This window comes from Eptesicus fuscus, chromosome 7 (genome assembly GCF_027574615.1).
Source record: "Eptesicus fuscus isolate TK198812 chromosome 7, DD_ASM_mEF_20220401, whole genome shotgun sequence".
Lineage (NCBI taxonomy): Eukaryota > Metazoa > Chordata > Mammalia > Chiroptera > Vespertilionidae > Eptesicus > Eptesicus fuscus.
The window spans coordinates 73,210,682-73,227,490 of record NC_072479.1 but is presented as its reverse complement, the minus strand read 5'-3'; the positions used below and the strand labels follow the sequence as shown (position 1 = coordinate 73,227,490).

General features: G+C 39.1%; 1 protein-coding gene across 4 annotated transcripts in view; it reads right to left on the bottom strand.

Annotated features, from left to right (window-relative positions):
* Positions 1–16,809, bottom strand: part of TM7SF3 (transmembrane 7 superfamily member 3) — a 41,856-nt gene that overhangs the window by 13,671 nt on the left and 11,376 nt on the right. Inside the window, exons 5-12 of one of the 4 annotated variants that reach the window (XM_008140505.3) lie at positions 16,119–16,290; positions 11,358–11,535; positions 9,745–9,831; positions 8,530–8,610; positions 7,726–7,878; positions 5,151–5,248; positions 4,172–4,334; positions 451–2,598 (exon numbers count right to left, since the gene is read on the bottom strand). In XM_008140505.3, the coding sequence (XP_008138727.2) occupies positions 2,336–2,598; positions 4,172–4,334; positions 5,151–5,248; positions 7,726–7,878; positions 8,530–8,610; positions 9,745–9,831; positions 11,358–11,535; positions 16,119–16,290 (1,195 nt within the window). In that variant the 3' untranslated portion in view covers positions 451–2,335. Of the gene's footprint in view, positions 1–450; positions 2,599–4,171; positions 4,335–5,150; positions 5,249–7,725; positions 7,879–8,529; positions 8,611–9,744; positions 9,832–11,357; positions 11,536–16,118; positions 16,291–16,809 lie in introns of those variants that run through there. The other 3 variants (XM_054719196.1, XM_054719199.1, XM_054719197.1) reach the window with 3 other exon arrangements.

Below are 16,809 nucleotides of genomic sequence, written 5' to 3'. Positions count from 1 at the left end.
TACCTCTCTGAAATAAAAATATACTTTTAAAAAAATAAAATCCATTTGTGGTCTAATAGTCAGCAATTTCTTTGTTAAAATCAGTTTGCTATCATCTATGGAACTCTGGTCTGTAGCACTGGTGAGCTACTGTGGCTTGGAAACATGGCAGGTAGCCTGTAACAGGTTCTCGGAAACAAAGCATTTAAAGGACAGTGTACTTTTCCAATATTGTCACTTCAGTTTGACATACCTGAGTTCTAATGAACTAATCCTCTAAAGACATTAGCTTGCCCCAGATTTCCTTCATTTCTTATGATTTCATTTGTGCTTAAACCGATTCTTTAAATAATTATTTTTTAATTAAATAGTTGTTTTTATAGCTATGAAACTGTCCTCCTATGTCTTGTTACTATGGTACAAAGACAGTTGGCAAAAACGTTTTAAAATAATGAAACTTTAGCATTTTTTTCAAAATAGGAATTTATTATAAAAAAATTGTACAAACGAGCTTTTTATTACAAATTAACATAAATTTTAACAATTTGTATCCCCCTCCAAAAAAGTGTATTGTGTCTTTAAAATCTTCACTGGCAGTGCGTTTTGATGGTATAGAACAGTGGTCGGCAAACCGCGGCTCGCGAGCCACATGCGGCTCTTTGGCCCCTTGAGTATGGCTCTTCCACAAAATACCATGTGCGGGCGCGCACAGACAGTGCGATTGAAACTTCGTGGCCCATGCGCAGAAGTCGGTTTTCAGCCTGGGCGGGTCTATTTTGAAGAAGTGACGTTAGAACACTCAAGGGGCCAAAGAGCCGCATGTGGCTCACGAGCCATGGTTTGCCGACCACTGGTATAGAAAATAGCTGAAAAACATTTCGTAGAATGTACCAAGATATGGCAGAAGTCAGAATCCCTCCAGTGAATTATAAAAAAAAAAAAAATCCTTCAAGTTTAAGTGTTACTGCAGTTATATAAATAGTGTGGATTACAGAATAAATCATTTCCAAGACACTTTCAAAAGTAAAAGTTGAAAATTTTCCAGCTATCCGAAATTTCAAAAATCTATTGTGCTTTGAAAAATCTCTTTAAAGCAGCATTTCAAATGGTGGTTAACTCACAAATGTGCATACAACCACCCTGTCACTCAGGCATGTCAAGAGTCCCAGGCAGAGCCGGTGGCAGAGGCTCTGACAGTTAAAAGGCCATGAGGCACAGGTATGCAGCCCAGGGCACCCAGGTTACAGTCTCATGATGAAAAGAAAAAAAAAAATGGTTAAAACTGAAGGGACTTCCCTTACAAATGCCAGGCCTCTACTTCAAAAGTAGCTCCATTAAACACTGAGTGCTTTGACTTCCTCATCACTTTAAAACACAGATGGTACAAAGGGCTTCATATAGAGATTTTTTGAAATTGTATTTTACATCAATGCTAATAACTTACTTAGCAGAACTACAAAATGCAGGTAAAGATTAACGAAACAAAAATTCATGTCACTTAATATGGTTTAAATTAGAGATCAGCTATCAATACTCTTTCAAAGGGCCAGAAAAAAAATAGGCCATTATTTGGAATATAAATTAATCACCCATATAAAAGTTCTGTTAGCTATATAAATTTGATCTATTTTTAAATTGAAATAATTTAGCTATTTAAATTACCATTTTAAACAGAAAAGCAAAAACAACGGGATCTACTAAACTATACATTTAAAATGATATGGTAAATGTGTTTTTTATCACAATAATAAGCAAAAGAATGACAGACACCTTTTGTTACTATATGATACTACGAAAGATGCAATTAAGTAATCAGACTAATTTTAAGTTAGTTCTTCTTTTGTACTCAGAAGTTCAAAGACCCAGTATCAAATCCCTAAATCTAAACAGTAGCAAAAAAAAAAAAAAACCAGTCTAACACTTAAACCACCCACTGTGCCCCTGCCCCCCCAGGTTTAGACGGACTAAAGTGTGAGAAATTATCAAGGACTTGTGAAAAGAAAACACCAGGGCTTTACAGGAGAATCAGTTTTTTAATTTGTGTATATGTGTGTGTATCTATTTAATGGAACAAGTTGATCATGTAAACGAAGAGGTAATTTCTCAAGTATTTTGGAATAAGGAAAAGCTGCCCCATCACCACTTTTTTGGTCATCTTTTTCATCACTTAGAATGATCATAATCTCCTTGGCACGTCCTTACCATGCATCAGTAAGGACATCAGTGCACATAGATACACAAGCCTGTTTCCTTACTAGACTTGCACTGGAGATTGCTGAAGCAGGCTGGGCACAAACTCCAAAGCTGAGGCAGTGCCTGTATTCTTCGGGATCACACTGACCAAGCCCTTTGGCATCTACAGCAGCAGGGGTGTTCTCTCTCCAGCTGGCTGCTCCTTCTGGAAGAGCTCTCTGATCTGGGTTAATCGGCCATAGAGCCTCTCTCGCAATGGAGGGATGTGGTAGCTGGGATCCAGAATGTTGGTCACTCTGCGTTCCCTCTCTCGTTTCCATAACTTGTACGGGTGGGGAGGAAAACACGGTCGCCCTCTTTCTCTCCGAATCTGCAACGTAATTCCACTTACAGCCAGCATACCCCATACTGCCAGGATAATAAAGTCTAAAAAACAGTAGAGCACAGTTGGAACTTGTATTTCAAAACCAAGCAGATCTAACATGTAACCTTTCATAGCCTAAATCTATGTCATCTTTTCTTAGTAATATTAGTCTTTGTGGTGAGTTTGTCCAAACATATGTTATTTCCTTACTTACAAACCAAGGAATGAGTGAAGAAACTATCTACACTAATAAAAGAGAAATATGCAAATTGACTGTACCTCCCCGATGCCCACCAGCCAATCAGGAGTGAGTATGCAAATTAACCCAACAAAGATGGCAGGGCAGGACGCCTGCTATGAGGAGGAGGGCGGGGAGCTGAGGGAGCTACAGGAGTGGTGCTCCAGCTGTAGCGGAGAAGACTAAAGGCTCTGGCTGGAGCGAACACTGAAGGCTCCGGCAGGAGCTAAGATGGAAGGCAGCGGCCAGAGTGAAGGCCTGGGTCCCGGGTGCCGGAGGAAAACCGGTGCCAGCAGCCAGGGGAAGGAAGGCCTATTGCACGAATCTTCGTGCAACAGGCCTCTACTAATCTTATATTTGAAAATGGGAATTTTCTATTACAGTCATATGAAAGTCCAGACAGCTTATAAAGGAAACAGTAGTTTGGGTCCTTCACATTCCAATATTTTAAGATCAGTGGCCACAGGCACAGTTGTTTGTTGTATTTTCCACAAAGGGGCGGGGGAAGAAGGCAGCATTCTGGGTATACCTCATAAACGTACACCCTGGAACACTGGACGCCACCATGCTTGCTCTCTTTTTTCCCCATTCGTCACCCACTCACATAGAGTGCAAGTAGAAATGCATGAAGAGATGCAACAAGTTGTACTAGTAAAAGGCGTGGCAAAATAGTGTCTTGTATGTAAAACTTCCAAGACCTGTGGATTTCAAGGTCTCTACCATCAACCTCTTATCCAATGAGGGGGCAGGCACAGGACAGTAGAAGGAAAGATTTGTGCTTTTACATCTTTAGTTCGAAGACATGCTTTTCCATCCACCATGTTTGAACATTTCTGAAACCAACATATCTTACAATCTTTGTGACCATTTAATTTAGTGGTCTTTTTTCCTTCAAAAAAATTAATGGAAAATCTATAATGGGTAGAAATCCCACAACTAAGGAAATAATATACTTACTGACTAAAAATCACTTTCACTTTCTATTAGCAAATTACATGCTTTTTTAAAGGAGGAAAACGGAATAACCTAAAAAAACAGGTTGCCATTCTCATCCCTCGTCCCACGCCAACCCATTGGGTGCCATTTTTATTCTCAGGATTTTCTTCACAACTGGAGATTGACCAGGTAAGCCTAAGTAATCCTGTCTTAGAAATTTTTTAACAAAGCTCATTTAGTAGGTTTTTAGAAGTATGAACTTTAACCACCTAACAAATTTATTTGCTTCTATGATCATAAGTTACTAATAAGCATTTGAATGGTGTTTGCTTCTTCCTTGTGTCCAGTTAACTTTCTTTCCTCCAGCTAACCTTCTTTCATTCTATTTCCAAGTACTTCTGTTAGCACATGTGAGCCAATATTCTTAACTATCACTCCGATTCTTGGATTTAGGGTCTTACCATTAGTTTGAAAAGGCACATTTGTGAAAGCTCTGCGGAAATGAGGGTTGAGTGCTCTCTTGAGTACATTCAAAGCGATGTAAGAAAGACTTGTATACATGTAACTGTCAACGGCCAAGACCACCGAATAGGAGCCAATGAATCCACAAGTCAGGATGTTCAGCTGTGGAAGAGAGGGAAATTTTAGGCTTTACCTCTGGCAGAACAAGAATAGTTGCTAACTCTTATCACTAGCCTCAAACACTGGGAATCACTTCTGCTCACATGAAAAGGACCAAGTCTTAGAACCGAATAAAGGTTACCTATAAACTAAGAACAATCTTTGACACCCATAGTGAGTTCTTAAAACACAGTTTACCTTATATAAAAGGTATGTTCCCTGTGAAAGAACTTCAACAATAAAGTTTAATTAAACAAAGAACCCCTCTTTTGCAGAGATGGCTAATAATCCACCAGGTTGTTGCATTACAGCGAGTCCAACCTTCTCTGCTCCCACTGTTAAAAGCATATTTTTAAATTTTATTTTTTATTGAATTTATTGGGCTGACATTGGTTGATAAATTATATAGGTTTCAGGTACACAATTCTACAATGTATCATCTGTATATATTGTACTATGTATTTACTACCCAAGTCTCCTTTCATCACCATTTACCCCCTTGCCTTGACTCTCTTCTACCTCCTCCCACTCTTCTCTCTGGCAATCACCATATTGTTGCCTGTGTCCATGAGACTTTGCTTAATCCCTTTACCATTCTCACCCAGCCCCCAACCCCCTCCCCTCTGACAGCTGTCAGTCTGTTCTCTGTATCCATGAGTCTGTCTCTACTTTGTTAAGTTTATTTTGTTCATTGGAGTCCACATATAAGTGAAATCATATGGTACTTGTGAATAAAACATGCACACTGATGCAATAAGTGAACAACTGAAGGCCCAGGACAATATAATAAATAAATCTAACTTTTGATGAAACACTTACTATTCTTTGGCAGCCCATGAAAATTACTGGAATGAGAACAACTATACAAGAGAAGGTCACCCAGAACACAGCATCATTACTAAATACTGTTAGGTTTCCTGAAAAAGCAAAAAGAAATAAAGAGTAGACATGTTCACTACGTTAAATTTCATTTTCTCAACATCTGAACATGGACATACGTAGAAAGTTTAATGTATAACAACCAGGGAATGTATGGGCGCTTAGAAATGAATTCTCATTTTCTTCAGTTAGCTGTCAATACAATCACCTTTGAAAGCTGTGTCCCAGCAGTTAGAAGGGTGGGAGTAAAATCAAGCAGGTAAATGCTCTGCCTTTATTCCCAGGATGATTTACTAGAGGCCTGACTAATCCATGCTCTTCCATCACAGGCTGTGAAGCTAGGCCTCAGTTTCCTAACCCATAAAATGAGAAGATTGAACCACTTCATCTCCAAACTCCAAGCCATCCATTCTAGCTCTAAATTTTTATGATTCCATGATTATGTACTGCAAAGTGAAAAGTACAAGGAAATGGGATTTAGAGCTAACAATATGAACTCCCACCCAATTGAAGCAGCAAAATCCCTCTAGTAGATTTTTACCATCAATCATGTCCTACCCAGCCACTGCATGCTGGAAGATGTGATCTCCTAATGCATCAGGAAAGATAGGAGCTAACCACTTATCTGTTCCTATTAAATTTTTCCAAAATGTGGCACACCTTGGGTGACCCAAGATGAACATATTAGAACTCCTATTTATAAATAAATTTAAACAGTGAGAATTTAAGCCTGACAATTCTGTCACCCAAGGACATTTTTCCATTGATTTTTTTAGAGAGAGTGGGAGAGAGAGGGAAAGACAGAGAGAAATGCTGATGTTAGAGAAACACATGGATTGACTGCTTCCTGCATATGCCCTGACCAGGGCCTGGGCCGGGGAGGAGCCTGCAATCTAGGTGCATGCCCTTGACCGGAATCGAACCCGGGACCTTTGGTCCACAGGCCAACGCTCTATCCACTGAGCCAAACCAGGTAGGGCCTGAGAATTATTTAATACTGACAGTGTCACCATCACTCAGTCCACCTGGAAGTGGTCCCACATCTTGAGACCCATGTATCCTGGAAGAGTAGGAGTTCTATAAATCCCACATATAAGTAAAATCATATGGTATTTGTCATTGTCTGTCTGACTTATTTCACTCAACACAATACCCTCTAGGTCCACCCATGCTGTAGCAAATGGGAAGATTTCATTTTTTATGGTTGAGTAATATTCCATTGTATATGAGTACCACAGCTTTTTTATCCACTCATCTATTGATGGGCACTTAGGTTGCTTCCATATCTTGGCTACTGTAAATAACACTGCAATGAACATAGGGATGCATATATTCTTTTGAATTAGTGCTTTGAGTTCCTTCTGATATATTCCCAGAAGTGAAATCACTGGGTCATAAAACAGTTCCATTTTTAATTTTTTGAGGAACCTCCATACTGTTTTCCATCATGGCTGCACCCATCTGCATTCCCATTAACACTAATTGAAAAATAAAAATTTTAAAAAGCTACCTGCAAAGAGGTGGGGGTGGTTTGAAGGAATGAACTTGGCTTTAGGTTTCCTAAAATTAGAACAAAAGGACCTCTTAATGGTCAGTAAAGGTTGTCAATTCTCTCTGGTCTTAAAAAAAAAATCTTTATAGAGCACCAAGTACATTCTGTTATACCCTGTGTTCTAAAAGTTGACAGCCTCAAAAGACAACTATACTTATTTCTAACATTTCCATCAACTTTAATCTGAGATTGCAATACAAAAACTAACATAAAAAAGAAATAGCCTAATAGAGTACCTTGGAATGTAGATACTCTTTTTCCATGTTTGACAACAATCAGGAAATGTAAGTTATTGCACAACCGCAAAGAAAGTTAACTTACAAGTTAACCAGATTTTTTACATGGATCGAAAATGAATTATGTAAACACACACACACACACACACACACACACACACACAAAACCATCCCTGTGATGTGGCCCTAAGATGACGACAAGTAGGTACCTTAGGAACACAAAGTTTGGCAAAGGGTGGGAGTGGAAGTTAGGGGTAAAAGAGAAGACTGAGAAAAAGCACTAAGTTCCCCAAGTCAGCTGCCATCAAAGCAGCATCAAATTTACCTGCAGGCTATATTGGGCTTCTACTTAAGATTCATCTGAAAAAAGAGTTCCAGGGTTTACAAAAATAAAAAACAAAACCCACTGTTTTGCTATATATTAAGAATGCCTCTTACCTCCATTAATTCTAACAGAAACACACTTAGACACACACCTTATCACACAAATAGGAACAAAGCTATCTCTAAAGGCCTTCCATAAGTCATCTAGTACAGGTATCGTTGAGGAAAGAGGGATTCTTATTTATCCTGGCCCTCCCTAAAGTGCCACATCAAGTGCAAATTTCCAGAACTCTATGGAAGATCCCACATCCCTGATGAGGCAGTACTTGTGCCTAGAGAGCCCAAATAAGACCTTTCAAACAATAAACTGAACACATGCAACATTGAGTTACGCATCTCTTACCTAACGGAGTGAAGAAAGTCACTGAAGAGACGAGGAAGCCCAGCACTAGTCCAACACACAGCATGCAGAGCGTGAGGATGCCAAATCGCCACCAAGCAGCAACCAAGAAAATCCCACCAAGACTTCCGGCGATGGCTGTCAGAACCAGACGAACTGCACCAAGAGAGAAGAGGAACTGTGTGATCAGAGGTGGCTTCTCTGACTGCATGCTTTAGACACAATAGACCCCTGCCAGGTCAGCCCTTAGCCTTTCTGTTGGTCAAGCACCAACAGAGGTTGGTGGGCTCTTCAGTGGTGCCCTGAGAGCAGCATGGGCTCTCTCTCTCAGGAGGGGCCAGTCTGAGACATGAACCCTAGCTGGAGGGCTAAACCTCCCAGGACTGGTGACAGGCATGACTTGGCCCAACCTATACATTAGAGCTGAGGAAGATGGAATGACAAGCATTCTAGCTAAACATGACAAGGACAGAGGGGTTGTGTTTGTTTTAAGGTGAAGAAAATCTTAACATTTTGACTGTTGTAAATCTCGTATTTCAGTGTACCACATAGCTGAAACACAGGTTTATAATCCATAGGGACCTTTCATTTCCCTAAATACCAAGTAATTTACCAAGTACCAAAAACTTGGAAGAGCAGGTCTGAACAAGCAGTTTAGAAAAGATGTTTAGAATACAGGTTTTACATTATTTTACACACAAAACAGGATATCATACACAAACTGGACAAAGTGTAGAAGCAAAGGTGGAGTGTAAACACAGCATCTCCTTTTTGAACACCTAATTAAACTATATTATTTTTACTTACCATCATACTTAATGGGTGTCAGTCTGGTAATCAGTATATAAAAGAAGAATCCCATGAAGATAAAGCCTATGAAGAATAATTCTAGTAGCAAACCATCAGGAAAGGAAAAAAAAAAAACACACAAGCTATGGTTAGGTATTCTTTTTACAATGCAATTAAGTATTTAATGTACAAATTCATGCTTCCACATTAGGGCATTTGGAGGAGAGAAATAATTATCTAAAAGGCAGGAGAAATGTAGAACTCATAGGGAGTAAATATTACTATCAAATGGGTACAATATTGAAGTATTAACCAGAGGTTATACCTTCTTGTATTTAGGTCAATTTCAATTGATAAGTTGTTAATTTCAGAGCTCATTTTAATACAGTTATACTTCCTTCTTAAAATAAGAATAGTACGTCTGTCATTGTGTCTGATCTGAAATTGCACACTAAATTTCAACTTAAGAGAAAATAAAATGTAAAAGGTAAAAAAAAAAAAAAAAGCCACACAAAATATTCCAAAGCAAAATGTGACTTTTATGTCTCCTTTTAATTCATCCTTTCCTTTTTAGAATGAACAATTCAACCATTATCTTCATCCGTTAAAATACCTAGTAATATCTTTGGGACCTTACATGCAGCTTAGGAATTAAGTTCTTTGTTACAGAATCATTCTACACTTTGTGGAATTAAATATTCTTCACAATCATCTCTTCTCAATCAAGAAAAAAAGGCATAGTGATGGAGGGAGAGGAATTGCTATTTCAAACAATTTGTTTAAGCAAGTTTAAAGAGTTTTAGGAGGTCAGGATTACCTCTCCCCCTGATGCTCCATTTATACTCCTTGTTAATGAATTATACATGGAGTCCTACAGCCTGACTTATATGAAACCATGTGGACCACTAACACTGAAATCCACACACATACATTTTTTTTTTTTACATTGACATCCTGATTCCTAACCAACTAGCAAATTTAGCAAGTGAAGAAGTTTGCTGCACAAATCCAATTTTATTCCACTAACAAGAGGAGGTGGTAAACCCCATTATTGGGAAAAGAGAAAAAATAAAAATGCAGAGCAACTCGGTAGAATCTTTACTAAAACAACCCAACCACAAGTTTATGAAGACAGTGGAGGTAAACAGTTGCTTACTCTCCTTACAGGTCATAAAGTCCCCACAGCATTTAAGAAAAAAGACCACGAGGCATGCAATAGCAACTACATCAGACCTGTTTTCCAGAATCTGTGTCCGAAGAAACAAATGAAGAGACCAAGCAGGGCAAAAAGAGTGAAAAACACTTTGGTAGATACTCTTCCTAAAAATAATAAAAATTTAGTGAATAATACATGCATTTAATCAATAGAACAAAGAGACATGAAAAAAGCAAAGTCAACTGACAATAATTTATTCCATTCATGTATAATTTATTTTAAACATATCCTTCTCACCCCTAAATAAATTATTGTATGTAGGCAATGGCTGCTGGTATAACAAAAAAAGAAATAAAAAATATATATGCTTCCTGATAGAAGTATGCAACATATTCTTGGGGGAAGGGGAGGGGGAAAGTGGGAAAGGTGGAGGAGAGATTGTACCTAAAACAAATAATTCTGTTTCTTCAAAAATAAACTACAGCCCGGCAGGTGTGGCTTAGCAGTTGAGTGTCAACCTATGAACCAGGAGATCATGGTTCGATTCCCCAGTCAGGGCATATGCCTGGGTTGTGTGCTCGATCCCCAGTAGGGGGCGTGCAGGAGGCAGCCGATGGATGATTTTCTCTCATCATTGATGTTTCTATCTCTCCCTCTCCCTTTCTCTCTCTGAAATCAATAAAAACATATTTAAAAAATATATAATAAATAAACTACAAGAAAAAAAAATACGCTCAATAAATTCATCAGCATCATGACTCCTTTGAGATAAATACAAGAAAATAATCCCTAAACTAAAACCAAAATAAAATACACCTATATAAACTCATGTGAAAAAAACCTACTACCAATCAAAACACTTAAGACTCAGATGGAAATACCACAAAGACCTACATTTAAATGAGAAACGCAAGATAGAAGACCAGAATTTGTAGGGCACAATATATACCTACACAGCAGCTTTGCTGAGAATGAAGAACCCAAATGAAACATGAAATGAAAAACAATGCCACATTCTGCTTATTTTAAGACCTGTGGTTGGAAACTGATAAAGGGAAGGAATTTAGCCTGCTCTTTTAAAGGAGGAACTATAATTCATCCGCAGTTGATGACCGAAAGCTCTTAATAGAAGAATGCTAAATAGAGCTATAAAATAGAATAAATAGCAAAATATATTAACTAGCATTTGAAGAATCTGGGTGAAGATTATACAGACATTGTTACTATTTTTTCATCTTTTCCATGAAACTATTTCAAAATAAAATGTTAAGTACATGCACACACTGCTGTCTTCCAGTGCTGGGAACAGAGAGCAGAGAGTGGAATAGTGTAGGGCCGTGGTCGGCAAACTGCAGCTCTCGAGCCACATTCGGCTCTTTGGCCCCTTGAATGGGGCTCTTCCACAAAATACCACGGCCTGGGCGAGTCTATTTTGAAGAAGTGGTGTTAGAAGAAGTTTAAGTTTAAAAAATTTGGCTCTCAAAAGAAATTTCAATCATTGTACTGTTGATATTTGGCTCTGTTGACTAATGAGTTTGCTGACCACTGGTGTAGGGGCTTAAGAGGCATCTGTACAATGAATGAATAAATACTACACAAAAGCATTTTCAATATTCTTAAGTTCTATATAAGTTGATATAGATCTTCAAAGTCAAAAAAGAGTTTGCAAAATTTAAATCCGTATACTCACCAAGAGAAGAACAATTACCCTCCATTGCGTCAAAGCTGCAAGCATATGTGTGAGCAGGAACATAAGCAGCAGATGTATTGAGAATTGGGTCCCAAACAATGACATTATAAATGACGCCTTGTCCCCGGAGGGAGGAGAAGGAAACACTTGTCTTATCATTAGCTGTTAGAGTAACCACCTGAAGCCAAACATAATGCATGATTAGTGTTTAGATTTTTTAAAGGCTATTCTGTTATAATCCACCTACATGTGATATCAAATTATAATATTAAAATATATTTCTTTTTTTTAAAAAAATACACAAATCTGTTTAGTTTTATCAAAAGATTATCATACACAGTTTGTATGTACTAATATAAGCAAGCTCTTACACAACATGTTTTTAAAGTTTTTGTATAGTGTTAAATGTTAATAATTAAATAAAATAAGATATAAGTAACATGTAAAGACTAATTAGGACAAAGCAAAAAAAAATTTTTTTTCACCTACTAGACTATAAACAACATAAGGGCAGGAATCATATTTATTTTTCTCACTATTCTTTCTTCAATACTTAGCACAATGCATGGCACAAGAGTGAGTGTTCAACAAGTGTTAGCTATTACTACTAGTTACAGAGCTAACAATGTTTGTTAACACCTCATAGAGTACCCACTTATTTTTGTTTAACAGGCTCTGAAAAAAGAAGACATTACATGTAGTTGTGTTATGCAATACTCCTTAACTTCAAAAGTTCCCTTTTAAAGGTTGTTTTTAAAATAGGTAATACATGTCATAGAAGAAACAAAAACCCTATATAGCTATGTTCTTATTAATACTGGTAAGTGAGAAAATTAGAGTTTCAGGAATAATTTTTAGTCTCTTAGAGGACTTCCACTGCTCAAAAATATTGCTTAACCTTCACAAATATGTTTCCTGGGCAAAGTATTTGGTCAAGTTCAACAATAAGTACTTCCTAGTCACCCACATTTTTATTATGAAACCTTCTTTACAGAAATACGGAAAGAATACTACAATTAATAAACTACATCGCATCAATTAGATTTAACCACTGTTAATATTTTACCATATTTGCTTATCTATCCCTTCCTCCTTCTCTTCGTCCTTCTATTTTCTTCAGTGGAACCATTTTAAAGTAAGTTACAGATATCATGACATTTCACTTCTAAATAACTCAGTATGCATGTCCTAAAACAGTGTTTCTCAAACTTAATGTGTCTATGAATCACTGGATAGTTTGTTAAAATTCGGATTCGGATTCTGTTGGTCAGAGGGGGTATCTGACATTCTGCTTTTCTAACAATCTCTCTGGTGACATCAATGCTATGGGTCCATCTACCGTACTCTGAGTAGCAAGGTCTGATGTATAAAGGATCTCCTAAATACCCACAATACCTTAGCTCACCTAAGAAGTTTAATAAATTCTTACCTATTACAAATTCCATATTCAGGTTTTTCTAAACATCTTTTATAGCTTTTCTCCCCTTTAACCAAGATCCAACCAAGTTGCATGCACAGTACTTATCTCTAGCCTCTGTAATCTAGAACAGTCCTTCCCACCACCATACTCCCACTCACCCAATAACTTCTGAAGAGATTAAGGGCAGTCACTTTATAGAATACTAGAGGCCTGGTGCACGAAATTCATGCACGGGGGGGGGGGGTTATCCCTCAGCCCAGCCTGCACCCTCTCCAATCTGGGACCCCTCGAGGGATGTCCGACTGCCCGTTTAGGCCCAATCCGATCGGGCCTAAATGGGCAGTTGGACATCTCTCTCACAATCCAGGACTGCTGGCTCCCAACTGCTCGCCTGCCTGCCTTCCTGATTGCCCCTAACCGTTTCTGCCTGCCAGCCTGATCACCCCCTAACTACTCCCCTGCCAGCCTGATTGATGCCTAACGGCTCCCCTGCCAGCCTGTTTGTCCTTAACTGCCATCCCCTGCAGGCCTGGTCACCCATAACTGCCCTCCCCTGCAGGCCTGGTCCCCCCCAACTGCTCTCCACTGCAGGCCTGGGTCCCCCCAAACTGCCCTTCCCTGCATGCCCGGTCACCCCCAACTTCCCTCCTCTGCTGGCCTGGTCCCTCCCAACTGCCCTCCCCTGCTGGCCATCTTGTGGTGGCCATCTTGTGTCCACATGGGGGCAGGATCTTTGACCACATGGGGGCAGTCATCTTGTGTGTTGGAGTGATGGTCAATCTGCATATTACTCTTTTATTAGATAGGATAGAGGCCTGGTGCACGGGTGGGGGCCGGCTGGTTTGCCCTAAAGGATGTCCCGGATCATGGTGGGGGTTCCCTTGGGGTGTGGGGCAGCCTGGGCGAGGGGCCTGTGGTGGTTTGCAGGCCGGCCATGCCCCCTGGAGACCCAAGCGGAGGCCCTGGTATCTGGGGTTTATTTATCTTCTACAATTGAAACTTTGTAGCCTGGAGTGGAGCCAAGCCTTCTGCTTGCTCTGTGGCAGCAGCCATTTCTGTTTGGATTTGTTTACCTTCTATAATTGAAACTTTGTAGCCTTGAGTGGAGGCCTAGGCCGGCCAGGGCAGGTGGAAAGCTTGGCTTCCTCCATTGCCTGGGAAACCCAAGCCTCCCTTCTGCTCTCTGTGGCTGTAGCCATCTTGGTTGGGTTATTTGCATATTCGCTCCTGATTGGCTTGTGAGTGTGGCTTGTGGGCGTGGCTTGTGGGTGTAGCGGGGTGATGGTCAATTTGCATATTACTGTTTTATTAGATAGGATTCCACAATCTGCATTTTTTAGATTATGCTCAAGGTGTCCAATTTGTACTTTCACTCCCTATGTTTCCTGTAAACAGGAACTCCAAGGACTGAATTCAGGCTATGCTTTGCTAGTATCCTTCCCAGGTGATAATGGTGACAATGTCAGACTGCCTTCATGTGAACACCTAATGCAGGTGAACCCACAATCATTGAGGCTGTGCTGACCACAGGGTAAGAAGGAGACAATCAGGTTACTCCATTCTAAAAGCAGTTGACCCTTTACAATTAGAATCTGGGCAGGCTATTTAGGCATCCTGGAAATATCCTGTCCCCTAACAATCTTTCACCTAATGATCCTTGCCTGAATTACTTCACTGAAGATCACAAAATGGTGATTTTCTAATTTAAATTATTCCTTCAACATTTATTAGTTGGCACTGTTTCTCTCATCAATTGAGAATGAATAACCGCTCCTCCCTTTAAAAAGGCAGGACAAATTCCTTCCCTTTTAACAAATTTTCAGGGTAATTTGGTGTAAGAGCCTTTCCCAATGGTAGCAACTAGGGAGATTTCTTTTTTCTTTTCTTTTCTTTTCTTTTCTTTTCTTTTTTTTTTTTTGTATCAGTATAGATCTTGTTTTTACTTATTCAAGACTTATAATCAATCATTTTATTTTTTGATCACTGAATTGTCCCAAAGTTGGCCAGTGTGAGCCTCTTCAAACAGGTTCCAGAGTTTTTTTAACATGTCCTCATTAGTCACTGAGGGTTTCCTTGAATTTCGGCATACAATATTCTAACTCTTAACTGAAAGCTAAAAGTAGCTTTAAAAGGCCCTGTTCTGTGAGTCCTTATGTTCTTCATAAGAATAGCCCTAGCCAGTTTGGCTCAGTAGATAAGAGTGTTGGCCTGGAGACTATAAAGTCTTGGGTTCGATTCCAGTGAAGGGCATGTACCTCGGTTGCAGACTCGATCCCCAGCCCTGGTTGGGGTATGTGCGGGAGGCAACCAACCAATGTGTCTCTCTCACACCTTTCTTTCTTTCTTTCTTTCTTTCTTTCTTTCTTTCTTTCTTTCTTTCTTTCTTTCTTTCTTTCTTCCTTCCTTCCTTCCTTCCTTCCTTCCTTCCTTCCTTCCTTCCTTCCTTCCTTCCTTCCTTTCTTTCTTTCTTTCTTTCTTTCTTTCTTTCTTTTTCTCTCTCCCCTCCCCCATCCCTTCCACTCTCTCTAAAATTCTTTCTTTCTTTCTTTCTTCCTTTCTTTCTTTCTTTCTTTCTTTCTTTCTTTTTCTCTCTCTCCCCTCCCCCATCCCTTCCACTCTCTCTAAAAATCAATCAAGTGAGGATTAACAAATAAATAAATACATAAACATGGTCTTCAAAATTTCCTATTTTAAAGAATAAACTTTTCCCAAAGAGCTTCCTAATTTGTGAATAAGCATAATAAGTGTTCTTGTATAAGGCTCCCTCTTAGCATGGGGCAATGACATCCTAGGTGACAGAGTAACACATTGAGATCTTGCTCTATAACAGACTGAGCCTCTAGACTAACCATATATGTCCTATTTCAATCACCTCTTTCTATATAATCTGGTAATCTCTCAACCTTCTGGCAACAGCTCAGAGAAAATTTTTCTCCAAGTAAGAGATTTGGGTTTAAATATTAATGCCAGTGAGTATATCCTTAAACAGTTTCTCACAACACTACAACCTTTGTATTTGCCAAAAGTTTTAATCTAATAGGTATAGGAATACATAAAAAATCACCACCCACTTCCATCTACATCTCAAGATTACCAGGTCATATGTGTGGCTGCAACTAAAATGTAACATAATTTACACACATCTCTTTAAAGGACAACATTATTTTGAGATATCACTAGCAAAGACTCCCAAGATAATAAATAAATAAAAGAGAATAAAGTGCAAATCCCAGAAAGACCAAGGGAACAGTAAAGAAATAAGCTCCTGGTAGCTTCTCCGCAACTCAACTCTTACAAAGGTGTTGCAATCTGGCCACTCAAAGCACAAGAATCAGATTTACCTTAATAGCACTGGCCATCACCTGAGGCACTTCGGCCATCCTCTGCAGATGCTTCAGCAACCCCTCCTCAGTGAGGTCATTTTCTGGCAGAAAATACTGATAGACGTCATACTGCAACCTCCACCTAGAATCCTTCCCCATCTTGGTGTCACATGGCGGAGAATCTGTGCCTCTAAAGTCAACCAACAAAACTGAACATCAATCTCTTGTGGGGCAAGTCCCATCTATAAAAAGGAACCAAAAGCTCAAATTTCAAACTTCTGAAACAATGATGCCAATTTTGGCATTATGAAGAAAAATAACACACTGACAAGTAATATGGTTATGTAACCAGACGTTAATGTCTATCAGGCCTAGAGTCAAATGCTAGCTTTGCCAGTTGTTAGCTGTACATACGCAAGTCACTTGCTCTCAAAAAGATCCTTAGGGAACCTTTTTATAAAATAAGAACAATTGCCCCTTCTTAATAAAAGTGCTAGAATTAAATGACAAAGAACATAGGGCACTCAGCACTGTGGATGATACACAGAGAGCATTCAAATGTTACTCCAACATTAGCTATCCTTATTGTTAAACTAGAAACTAATGCAGAGTTTTAATTAAAAAATTAAACGATTCCATTTTGCTAAAGAGAATGATGGCTCTTGAGAGAGTTCACTGAATCTAGTCATGCGTGTTCTAAAAGTAATTA